This window comes from Schistocerca nitens, chromosome 10 (genome assembly GCF_023898315.1).
Source record: "Schistocerca nitens isolate TAMUIC-IGC-003100 chromosome 10, iqSchNite1.1, whole genome shotgun sequence".
NCBI classification, from domain to species: Eukaryota; Metazoa; Arthropoda; class Insecta; order Orthoptera; family Acrididae; genus Schistocerca; species Schistocerca nitens.
Genome location: NC_064623.1, coordinates 133,491,873 through 133,504,432, shown reverse-complemented (window position 1 = coordinate 133,504,432; position 12,560 = coordinate 133,491,873). Strand labels below are relative to the sequence as shown.

At 48.1% G+C, this 12,560-nt stretch overlaps 1 protein-coding gene across 1 annotated transcript in view; it reads right to left on the bottom strand.

Annotated features, from left to right (window-relative positions):
* Positions 1-12,560, bottom strand: part of LOC126210086 (BTB/POZ domain-containing protein 9) — a 148,485-nt gene that overhangs the window by 7,247 nt on the left and 128,678 nt on the right. The window contains exon 9 of the mRNA XM_049939212.1: positions 7,934-8,120. Within this exon, the coding sequence (XP_049795169.1) occupies positions 7,934-8,120 (187 nt within the window). The remainder of the gene's footprint in view (positions 1-7,933; positions 8,121-12,560) is intronic.

Genomic DNA, 12,560 nt, shown 5'->3' with positions numbered 1-12,560 from the left:
CATGCATAACCCGTCATTTTACCAAATATTGGCAAAGATAGCTGGTGCTTTACAGCAGAATGTATTTTCATGCAGTCTACACGGAATAAGATTCCTTTTTCTCTCTGAATGAGAGAACAGCAGTTTGGAGGATTTTCAGTTAAGTTCTTAACCAGGCAACAAATATAGACATCGCAAGGTTGCAGTTGCAGGGTGCATTTGGGAAGAAACACTTTTATAATGCACGATGGCAATCTTACACCATCTTGAGAAATCTTGCTCTATAGTTGTGAATTTGTCTGTCTTCCCCATGAGTAAATTAACAGAAGATTGATTGGTTGGTTGGTTGGAGAAGGGACCAAACTATGCGGTTATCAGTCCCTCCGACCTTAGATTAACTAAAACTGATAAAATCCCACATTAAAAGAGGGAACTACAATATCCATAAAATGATAAACTATTGACAGGAAAGGAAGGAAAAGGATGGAAGAGGTGAGGGAAAGAAAGTGACTAATGACAGGAGCGTGAAGGAAGAAGCACAGGAGACAAGAGAGATGCTCAAGACATAACAGACCCCATAAGGAAAGGAGTGGGAAGGCAGAGGGCCGGGGTGAACTACCAAGCCCAGTTGAAGCCAATCCAGTTGGGGCGAAGGGGTGAGCAAGAGGGCCTGCCATACCCCCCCACTCACCAATAAGATGGAAGGTCCCTCCCTTAAATAAAGCGATAAAAACCCCCATCACGAATACTACGTAAAACAAGATCCGCCATTGAGGCATTGTCAGCCAACACCATCAGTAGCGAGTCTGGAAAGCTGAAAGTCCGTTGCAGGGTGGCTAAGCTGGGGTAGTCCAATAAGATTTGAGCCATAGTCGACATCGATCCACAACGACAGAAGAGGGGGATCCTCACGATGGAGGAGATAACCGTGAGTCAGCCAAGTACGGCTGATGCGGAGCCGGCAGAGGACGACAAGATGCCTTACAAGAGGCCCAGGAGGAGGACTGCCATGGAGTTGTAGAATTGTCAATCATCCTGAGCTCGTTCGGTGAAGAAAGAATGTGCCATTTTGCATACCAAAGGCCGAAAACCTGATGATGTAATGCCGAGCGAAGGTCTATTTCCAGAATTCCAATTGCAAGTAGCTAACTTAGCCAGTCGATTGGCAAGTTCATTGCCAGGAATCCCAACATGGCATGGGATCCAAATGAAAACCACCGAGCATCCATGTTGAGCGAGGAGAGAAAGGGAGTCCTGGATAGCGATGACCAATGGGTGGCAAAGGAAGCACTAGCCAATAGCGTGCAAACCGCTCAATGAGTCCACTACAGATAGTGAAGGATAGTCCCGAGCACGGGCGGATACAGTCCAGAGTGCGCAAGATGGCTACCAATTCTGCAGTAACCACACTACAGCCATCTGGCAAGGAACAAAGTTCTGTGCGTCACGCCTTAGGTGTAAGCAAAACCAGTGCGGCCAGCAACCATGGAGCCATCAGTATAAATCCCTTCTGAACCTTGGAATGAACTGAGGAGACAGTAGAACTGGTGGTGAAGATCCATCGGAGGGACAAAATCCTTTGAATCGATTGAGAGATCAAGACAGATCTGTGGCCGAGAGATGCACGAAGGAGGGGTATGTGCATGAAAGTTCAGAAAAGAGCGACTGAATGCGGACAGCCATAGTAAGCCCACATCGTGGTCGCCGCTGCGGCAGGGTGATCTTCGTGTCTGGATAAAGGAGACCATAATTAGGGTGCTTTGGGGTGCATCGAATGCGGAGCGCATAACATATCAGCTGCTGTTGGCGCAAAACTCGCAGTGGTGGAGTCCCTGCCTCTGCGAGAAGATTAAGTACGGGGCTAGTCCGGAAGGCACCAGTCGCAAGTCGGACCCCATGGTGGTGGATGAGGTCTAGGATCTGCAGCGTCGAAGTTAACGCAGAACCTTAGACAGGACTTCCGTAGTCTAAATGAGACTGGACCAACACTTGATACAATCGCAGGAGAACAGAGTGGTCTGCACCCCAAGCGGTATTGCACAGAGACCTAAGAACATTGAGATGGGACAGCACATCCTCTTCAGCTGGCGAAGACCAGGGAGCCATGTCAGCCGGTCATCGAAGATCAGACTCAAGAAGCGATGGGTGTCCACTACCTCGAGGGGCTGACCATTGAAGAACAGTTCCGGATGGGGATGGACTGTACGGCAACAGCAGAAATGCACGACACACGTCTTGGCCACCAAAAACTGAAAGACATGGGAGAACGCCCATGAGTGCGCCCGGTAGATTGCCCCTGTAGACAGCGTTTGGCAGCACACATTATGGAGGAAGCGAAGTAGATACAAAAATCGTCAGCATACAAAGAGGGGACACTGTCAGCCCAACAGCTGTTACCAGGCCATTAATGGTTATGAGAAAGAAACGCTCAGCACAGAACCCCCCCATTTTCTTGCCGATGGAGAGTGCTGTAGGAGCAGCCAACTTGGACCCAAAAAGAGCGACAAAAGGAAGTTACAGATAAAAATGGGCAGAGCGCCACGAAGGCCCCATTCGTGAAGAGTGGTGAGGACGTGGTGGCACCAGGTGGTGTCATAGGCTTTATGCAGATCAAAGAAGACTGCAAGGAGGTGTTGCCGATGGGCAAAAGCCAACCAGATAGCATACTCCGGGTGCACCAAGTTATCCACTGTAGAGCGGCCACAGCGAAACTCACTTTGAGTCGATGACAAAAGGTCGCGGGATTCAAGGATCCAAAACAGCCGCCGACTCACCATGCATTCAAGGAGCTTGCAGAGGGTGTTCGTAAGGCTAATTGGACGGTAGCTATCCAACTGAAGAGGCGGCTTCCCTCACTTCAACACCGGAACAACAATGCTTTCCTGCCACTGGGTAGGAAAGACTCCCTCACTCCACAGACAGTTGAAGAGGATCAGTACATGATGGTCGCCAGCCATCGATAAGTGTTGGAGCATTTGGTTATGTATCCGATCTGGTCCAGGAGCTGTGTCAGGACAAAGGGCGAGGGTGCTGGCAAATTCCCACTCGCTGAATGGAGGCTTATATGGCACCAAGCAGCAATAAACGAAAGACAAAGGCAGTCATTCCGAGCGCTCTTTCACGAAGAGGAACTTGGGCGGATACTGAGCCGATGCCGAAGCTTGAGCAAAGTGTCAGTGGTAAGGTCAACACCTTGCACAGAAATTCCTGCAACCCCGGTGGGACGACGGTGGCCAAAAATTCACCTGAGTTTCGCCCAGACTTGGAAGACGGGATGTGTGGTCCTATGGCAGCTACATATCGTTCCCAGCAAATCAGTTTCTGAAATTTGATTAGGTAGCGGATCCGGGCACGGATCAGTAGAAGGGTGCCGCTTGAAGTGTTGAAGAGCACAGCAGCGGTCTTTTATGGCTGCAGCAATTTCTGGAGTCCATCAAAGGGACCATCTTCGGGCGTGGGGAAACTGAGGAAGAAGGGATTGCTGAAACAGCTGCTGAAAGGATGGCAGCAGTCAAAGTCTGAGTAGATTCATCAACACTGTCATGTGGCAATACAGGGGGGATGGGAGCAGAGGAGAAGGCGCCCCAATCAGCCTTAGATATGGCCCACCTGGGAGGGTGATGGAGTGAGATACACTGAAGGAAGGTCAAAACAATTGGGGAATGGTCTCTGTTATGTAAATCATCGTGGACTCCCCACTGAATGGAGGGAAGAAGGCCGGGACTGCAGATGGAGAGGTCAATGGTAGAGAAAGTGCCGTGCGCCACGCTAAAGTGTGTGGGAGCGCCTGTGTTTAGTAAACAGAGGTCAAGCCCTGCCAGAACAGCTTCAAATGTCCTGCCCAGGGCAGCAGTTGTGTGACTACCCAAAGAGGGTTGTGGGCATTGCTCCCCTAATAGCAGGAAGGGAGAAAGGAGTTGTTGAAGGGAGAAAGGAGTTGTTGAAGGGTGGTGAGGGCATGGTTGGGATGTGGGCAGCCTGTCAGGTGGGAGGCAGAGGTTACAGATTGTGACTGGAGTGGCCAGATGGACCCTGACAGCAATGGCTTCCAGAGTGGTATGGAAGGGAACCCATTTACTAACAATGTCCTTGCGGACCAAGGTGCAAACACCACCAGAAGCCCGCAAGAGGCCAATTCGGTTCCGACAAAGCGTGGAACCCACGAAGGGTGGGTGAATAAGAATTGACAAAATGGGTCTCCTGGAGCACAATATAAGTGGCAGAGTAGAAGGAAAGAAGGGGCCGCAACTCTGGAAGGTGATGCAAATATCCATTACAATTCCACTGGAGGATTATCAAGCCGAAGTCCAAATGGGAAGTGAAAGGGCCGGAGTCAGTCACAATGCTGAGTCGCCATTTGTCGCCGAAAAGGATAGGGTAATATCCATACAGGTGGGGTCAGACTCTGTTGGTTCACTGACTGGAGGATGGGTAGGCTGCACCTCAGGGGGTACCAGACGGGCCATCCCTTGTCCCTGTGTTTCTGCTTCTTCTCTTGGGAAGGAAGAGAAGGGCAGACTTCAGTGAGAGTGGGCACATTACACCAGGCAATCTTGGCGTCCACTGGCCACGGATCATGCTGCCGATGTGGAGCAGTAGATATCCTTTCACGGGGGTGCCAGGAAAAGGAGTCCAGGGAGGGAGCTCCAGTACCGGCGGCCGCCAAAGTAGGTGAGCACTTCTCTGGTGGGAGAGGGGGAGCAGTGCCCGAAAGGGTGGGTATGGGTACTGACAGGGAGGGGGAGTGGGAGAGGGAGGAGGAGGCTGAAGGCATGGGGCGAATGGGGTGGGGCTGGGAAGAGGAGGGGATAGAAGTGGGAACGGACGTAACGGAAGCAAAAGTAGAAGACATAGACACGGGCTGGAGCCGGTCATACTTTTGATGAGCCTCAGTGTAGGTGAGCTGATCTAAGGTTTTGTACTCTTGAATCCTCCTTTCTTTCACAAACTCCGGGCATACAGGCAAGTGTGGCGAATGCTGTCCAAGACAATTTACACACACTAGAGTGGGAGCACAGGCACTCCCCTCACAGAGGGGGCGTCCACAGTCACCGCAGAGAGGATCAGTGGTGCAGCAGAAGACGCGTGTCCAAATCGTAAGCATTTAAAGTATATCATTGGTGGTGGAATATAAGATTTTACATCACACCGACACGCCATTACCTTGACCTTCTCTGGGAGGACATCCCCCTCGAAGGCCAGGATAAAGGCACCCGTAGCGGTGCGATTGTTCGGAGGGCCGCACAGCACACGGTGGATAAAACGAACCCCTTGCCGTTCGAGGTTAGCACGGAGCTCCTCGTCAGTTTGGAGAAGAAGATGTCAGTGGAAATGAATGCCCTGCATCAAGTTCAAAGACTGGTGGGGCGTGACAGAGACTGGGACGTCACCGAGACGGTCACAAGCACGCAGGGAGTCAGATTGGGCAGCAGAAGATGTCTTTATGAGCAAAGCACTGGACCGCATTTTACTCATCGATCCCACTTTGCCATACTTATCTTCAATTGTCTCCACGAAAAACAAAGGCTTTGTCGTGGCAAAACGTCCGCCAGCCGTCCTGGTACAAACCAGGTACCGAGGGAAAGGTTTCAACCCAAGCCGGCGAGCTTGATCCTCCTCCCAGGGGGTGGCCAGGGAGGGGAAGGCCGAAGGAACGGAAGGAGTGTCACGCCTGCTACCACTTATGAGATGGCCACAGAATGGCCACGATGGTGAAGCTTTTGTCGCTTCATGCGCAAGGCGCCCGCCCTAGTATCACCCACTCTGGCCAGGGGCTCGCCCCGTGGGCGCCAGCCAGCCACAGCAAGGGCCATCTGGCACGGCGGCCATTGCCAGGAGTTCTGGCACCCCAAAGTGATGAGCATCGACTACTGGGTATACACGAGGCGTTAACAGCTCAGGTACTAGCAGTGTGATCCCTGTGGTTTCAGGGGGCTCAGCCAAGTGGGTACTTAACAGCACCACCACACAGACTGGCTACTGTGCTGGTGACCTAGCAGGAGGGGAGCCAGGGTGCAAAGGGAAAGGGGATGGGAGGGGGACAGGAACCTGCACCGTGGAAGCTAGGTATGGAGTTCATCCCCAAATGGCTCACACTGAACAGAAAACCTTGGAAATGGAGGTCAAATCCCAAGGGGACCATAAATTCCGAAAAGGAGATGGAAAGAGCAAACTAAACAATAGTACAGACCAAAACGAAGCCAGGAGGATAGCCAGGCCGACAAAGAAGTCCACTAAGAGGAAAAAGGGGAGACAGGGACAAAGGAGTAAGGATAGGGAGGGAGAGGAACAGGGATGGTAATGCAGCCCGGAAAGGAAAGGAGACTGCAATAGCTCAGGGCCCCATGCACACCACACACATACCCACACAAGGACTGTGGGCCCCCTGGGGAGAAATTAACAGAAGAAATTTGATCCTTGAATTACGGCTATATTTTCAATCTATTTTGTACCTTTTATGAAAATATATTGAGGATTGTTTAGGTTTATTTGCAGTGTAAATGACGTAAAAATTAAAAAAAAGAAAATATGTTCTGCACAAGGATTCAACCCCACAACCCTCAGAGTGTCATTCCGCACTTTTTTCCGCTGCACCAACCGCTGACTGGAAAACACGCTAACACAAGTCACTCAGGCCTTGCTTGACCCCCACCAAAACTGCTATTTTAATTGCTTGGCCTTACGGAGCTCTCACTTCCGTCACTTTCGTTTCTGACCCTGCCCTGCACACACCATAAATGTGGATGAAACTGATGATAAGTATGTGCAGTCCCCTCGAAAGAAGTTTTAACATTTATACTTTTTAATACAGTGGAATCCCTCTTTTACACTTTTCACAGAGCAAATTTCAGAAAAATGCAAAATTGAGGGAAATTTAAGAAAATATATTGGTTTTTCATTCCACAAGCATACTGGTCATTCATACTTTTTTAACTAAAAACCCATAATTATATAGTTTGTTTCAATTTCTTGTGGCTTTTTTTCCCCCCTAGTTGAGAAATATATTTAAACGTTTTGGTGTCTGCATCAGACAGCTAGCAGAAATCTGAAGCAGGTTACAAAACCTGGACTTTAGTGCAGAAATGGTGCAGTAAAATTTTAGTTTTGCTGTTGGGTACCATCCTAACCAACACCTCAGAAATCAGAACATATTCCAAGGTAAGTGCCAAAAGTATGTAACAAATATTATCGTATTAAATTGTTAAGGCTTTCCTATTTGTTCAGAACTTTACAAATACTTTGAAAATCGCTACCATCACCCCACCTTTTTTTCCACAAAATAATATGCCAACAGTTCCCACAGAGTTCACACTTTTTTCACAAGAGGCTCTATATCTGCGACAGTTCGAACATAGTTTGTATATTATCTTTGTATATTACCCTAGAGAGCTTATAGCTGCAAACTTTCCATCTTTTCAGTCTAATACTAAAGTTTTAGCTCTACCCGACACTTCGATAAACTATAAACAGCACTACGTCTGGTATAGTTATTGTTAGGTTTGCAGTGTTAAGAGACAAAGCACTAACAGCAAGAATTCCTCCAACTTTAATGAATTCCACCGAGTCAGAAATAGGGAGAACAGAGCATCAGTTTCTCCTCATTAAAGTTTCATCAGTTGTTAATAGCAGGAAATTTGTAATCATGATAATGCAAAAGCAAGTTGGAATAAATATCCTGAACACAAAGAATTTCAAGGAACTGATAAAAACATCGTGAAAAACGTAATTCTGGGAATGTAAAAGTAGGACCGTATTGAGTGAAATGATTTCTGGAATTTTTCGTGATAGTATTTCAAATGTGTTATTCGGGTGAACACAGCTATATTTTATATAAAAAAGAAGTGTTTGTGTGTGTGTGTGTGTGTGTGTGTGTGTGTGTGTGTGGGCGCGCGCGCGTCCGTCCTGACATTAGCCCATCTCCACAGTCACCAAGCAGCTTTCCACAGTGACTGACCTCATTAGCAGTGTTGTGTGTCCCAACAATGCGGATGAAGACGACGGGCCGGGGCTTGAAGGTAAGGGTTTGCCAGGACCTGCATGCCTCCCTCGTTTTGTCGGCAACCACCTCCCAGTCCCAAGTGTTCACCGACACCTCCACGTAGTAGCTGTAGCTGCGGCTGTCACAGTCCCACAGCAACAACCTGTCAAACAGAGAACATCAATGGTGATGAAATATTTCAGGGCTAAAGTCTGAGCATACGAGCATACGAGTCAATTTCTGCAATCCAGCGACAGAATCTGAAATGTGTTCTTTACTCTGAAATAAAAAGTACCATAGAAGTCCATAAAAAAATAAAACCACGTAGATCATTTGATATGTTTATTTATTTTTTATTTTACTCATGCCACCATCAGATCTGTATTTAAGACTAAAGAAACATAAGAATAAGCAGTGTTAATTATACCATGCCAGACAACAAAAGCTACAAAAGTAAAGAATTGAAGATTCATTCACCACAACCTAAAGCTTGTAAACAAAGTTCAGTGTCGATTGTGATGAAACCTATGCCCTAGAGTGCTATCAACTGCCAAACTCAGCTCAAAAGTTTAAATAGAAATGTAAGTGATAAAGCCGAAAGATGGCACCAGTAGTAAATATGTTGCGTTTGTTTTTCAAGTTGTACACACATGGTTTCCTTTCTTGTTACAATTTTGTACACTCCACATGTACTAATTCTGCCATCCTAAATGTTAATTTTATGATTGTGAAAATGTATTCATGTAAATCACTTTTTATGATTTTAAAGTTTGTGTCAATTTGCGTGTATATGATTGGAGGTGGAGAGGGGGCGAATGGATAGATTAAGAAATCTGATCGCCAACCAGAAGCAGCAGCAGCAGCAGCAGCAGCAAGAGAACACATATATAAAGGTATTATTTTTGGAATAGTTTTTAGTTTTTGTCACCCAGTAACATTTAGTTAACATATCTCATTTTTCTGTTCTTTTAAAAGATCGAACTAATAATAGTAGCATTCAAAATGCCATAAACAAACAAACATATTAAGCAGTCTATACGGCTTCATTCACAACAAAAATTGCAGGTGCATCTACATAATTCATTTCTTTTTTAAATACAAGAAATAAGTTAAGAGCAGAGAAAAAACAGAGAAAAAAAAATGGATGTGTTAAGTAACATTTCCAAATTGTTTTCTTTCACCTGAATCTTTCACAAAACTAATATTAATTTCAGAAGATATCATCTGCTTTCTTTTGTCTGCTAAGGGCAATAATGAAGGATTAAGTTTTTTCTGAAATATTTAACTTTCCCAGTGAGGATATACACTCCTGGAAATTGAAATAAGAACACCGTGAATTCATTGTCCCAGGAAGGGGAAACTTTATTGACACATTCCTGGGGTCAGATACATCACATGATCACACTGACAGAACCACAGGCACATAGACACAGGCAACAGAGCATGCACAATGTCGGCACTAGTACAGTGTATATCCACCTTTCGCAGCAATGCAGGCTGCTATTCTCCCATGGAGACGATCGTAGAGATGCTGGATGTAGTCCTGTGGAACGGCTTGCCATGTCATTTCCACCTGGCGCCTCAGTTGGACCAGCGTTCGTGCTGGACGTAAAGACCGCGTGAGACGACGCTTCATCCAGTCCCAAACATGCTCAATGGGGGACAGATCCGGAGATCTTGCTGGCCAGGGTAGTTGACTTACACCTTCTAGAGCACGTTGGGTGGCACGGGATACATGCGGACGTGCATTGTCCTGTTGGAACGGCAAGTTCCCTTGCCGGTCTAGGAATGGTAGAACGATGGGTTCGATGACGGTTTGGATGTACCGTGCACTATTCAGTGTCCCCTCGACGATCACCAGTGGTGTACGGCCAGTGTAGGAGATCGCTCCCCACACCATGATGCCGGGTGTTGGCCCTGTGTGCCTCGGTCGTATGCAGTCCTGATTGTGGCGCTCACCTGCACGGCGCCAAACACGCATACGACCATCATTGGCACCAAGGCAGAAGCGACTCTCATCGCTGAAGACGACACGTCTCCATTCGTCCCTCCATTCACGCCTGTCGCGACACCACTGGAGGCGGGCTGCACGATGTTGGGGCGTGAGCGGAAGACGGCCTAACGGTGTGCGGGACCGTAGCCCAGCTTCATGGAGACGGTTGCGAATGGTCCTCGCCGATACCCCAGGAGCAACAGTGTCCCTAATTTGCTGGGAAGTGGCGGTGCGGTCCCCTACGGCACTGCGTAGGATCCTACGGTCTTGGCGTGCGTCCGTGCGTCGCTGCGGTCCGGTCCCAGGTCGACGGGCACGTGCACCTTCCGCCGACCACTGGCGACAACATCGATGTACTGTGGACACCTCACACCCCACGTGTTGAGCAATTCGGCGGTACGTCCACCCGGCTTCCCGCATGCCCACTATACGCCCTGTCTCAAAGTCCGTTAACTGCACATACGGTTCACGTCCACGCTGTCGCGGCATGCTACCAGTGTTAAAGACTGCGATGGAGCTCCGTATGCCACGGCATACTGGCTGACACTGACAGCGGCGGTGCACCAATGCTGCGCAGCTAGCGCCATTCGACGGCCAACACCGCGGTTCCTGGTGTGTCCGCTGTGCCGTGCGTGTGATCATTGCTTGTACAGCCCTCTCGCAGTGTCCGGAGCAAGTATGGTGGGTCTGACACACCGGTGTCAATGTGTTCTTTTTTCCATTTCCAGGAGTGTAGTACGAGGGTTGGAACTTAAATGCTGGCAACTATTTCTTCAAAACTGATACAAAAGAGTTACATGTTTGCACCTGTTACTGTTCTTCAAAGTAGTCACCAGCATTGTGCAGAGCCCGTTGCCAGTGATGGGGAAGGTGTAGTATACCGTTAGTAGAGCCTGTTCTGTTGATGGTGTGAATGGAGTTGTCTACTGCCTGTCGAATCTCCTGAACAGTTCTGAGGCAAATGCCACAAAGTGGTTCCTTCATCTTCGGAATCAAATCAAAGTCACGAGGACTTAAGTCTGGGGAATGTGGTGGATGGTACAGTACTTCTCAGTCCCATCGACTGAACAGAGCAGCCACAGCTTGCACAGTATGGGCCCGCACATTCTCATACAAAATGATGGGTGGGTCGCGCAGAAAGCATCGCCGCTTCTTTCGCAAAGCTGGTTGCAGGTGATGCTCCAAACACGAACAGTAAAGCTGTGCACTGACGGCCTGCTGTGGAGGAACATAATGCGTTAGCATAACACCATCACAGTCGCACACGAGAATCACCATAACTTTAGACCACTCCATTCACACCATCAACAGAACAGGTTCTGCTAATGGTACACTACCCCTTCCACATCACTGGCAACGGGTTCTCCACAACACTGGTGACTACTTTGAAGGACAGTAACAGGTGCAAACATGTAACTCTTTTGTATCAGTTGTGAATAAATAGATGCCACTACATAAGTTCCAACCCTCTTATAACAATTATAAGTGACTTTTCTGGTAGCAGAATTCACAAGCATAGGCTGCCAATTCTTGATCTAATCTGATACTAATGATTTGAACCACAACTTCCATGTATCAGTTACCACAACCAGTTTCGAAACATGCATCCAATGCAACATAAATATTTACTGACTGTAAGCGGTAGACTCAAATTTCATAAGAACAAGAATTCCGAGGATGACGAGGAACAAAATGAAAACAACATCTTAAAAGATATATACACTGCTGGCCACCGTAAATGCAACACCCTGAAGGAAGCATCCGAATCAAGTGAAATTTACACCATGGGTTTGCAGCTATGAGATATGCAACTGATTAGAATTTCAGCGCAGACGCACATCATGCGCACCTGTGGCGCCACCTCATAGCGCCATTTAAGGCTTGGTGATTTCGACGAGTGTACGTTCAGCACGTGTGTTTTCCTTGTGGTTGTTTCACAAGACGATCAGTTATGCCTCGTAGACAACAGCGAACATCGTTTGATCAAGTATCCGAGTTCGACAGAGGAAGGATAGTGGCTTACCGAGATTGTGGATTATCATACAGAGAAATCACTAGTCGTGTTGGACGAAACCAAACAACTGTAATGCGGATATGTGACCGTTGGATGCAGGAGGGTACGACGGACCGACGTGGTCGATCGCATTCACCTCGGTGCACCACTGCACGTGCTGATAGGCAAATTGTGCGCATGGCAGTGACGGATCGCTCAGTGACATCCCGAACCATAGCACAGCACATTGCGTCTGTAACGCATCATCCAGTGTCTGCGCGTACCATTCGACGCTGTTTACAGCAGAGTGTTCTGTCCGCAAGACGTCCATTGCTTCGTCTACCATTGATGCAGAACCACAGATGTCTCCATCGCCAATGGTGTGATGACAGACGGATGTGGACGGCAGAATGGAATGACGTTGTCTTTACTGACGAGGCACGCTTCTGTCTGCAGCACCACGATGGTCGGATTCGAGTGTGGAGACACCGTGGAGAGAGGATGCTGGACAGCTGCATTATGCACCGCCACACTGGTCTTGTACCGGGTATTATGGTATGGGGCGGTATTGGATATTACTCTCGCACGCCTCTAGTATGCATTGCCGGTACTTTAAA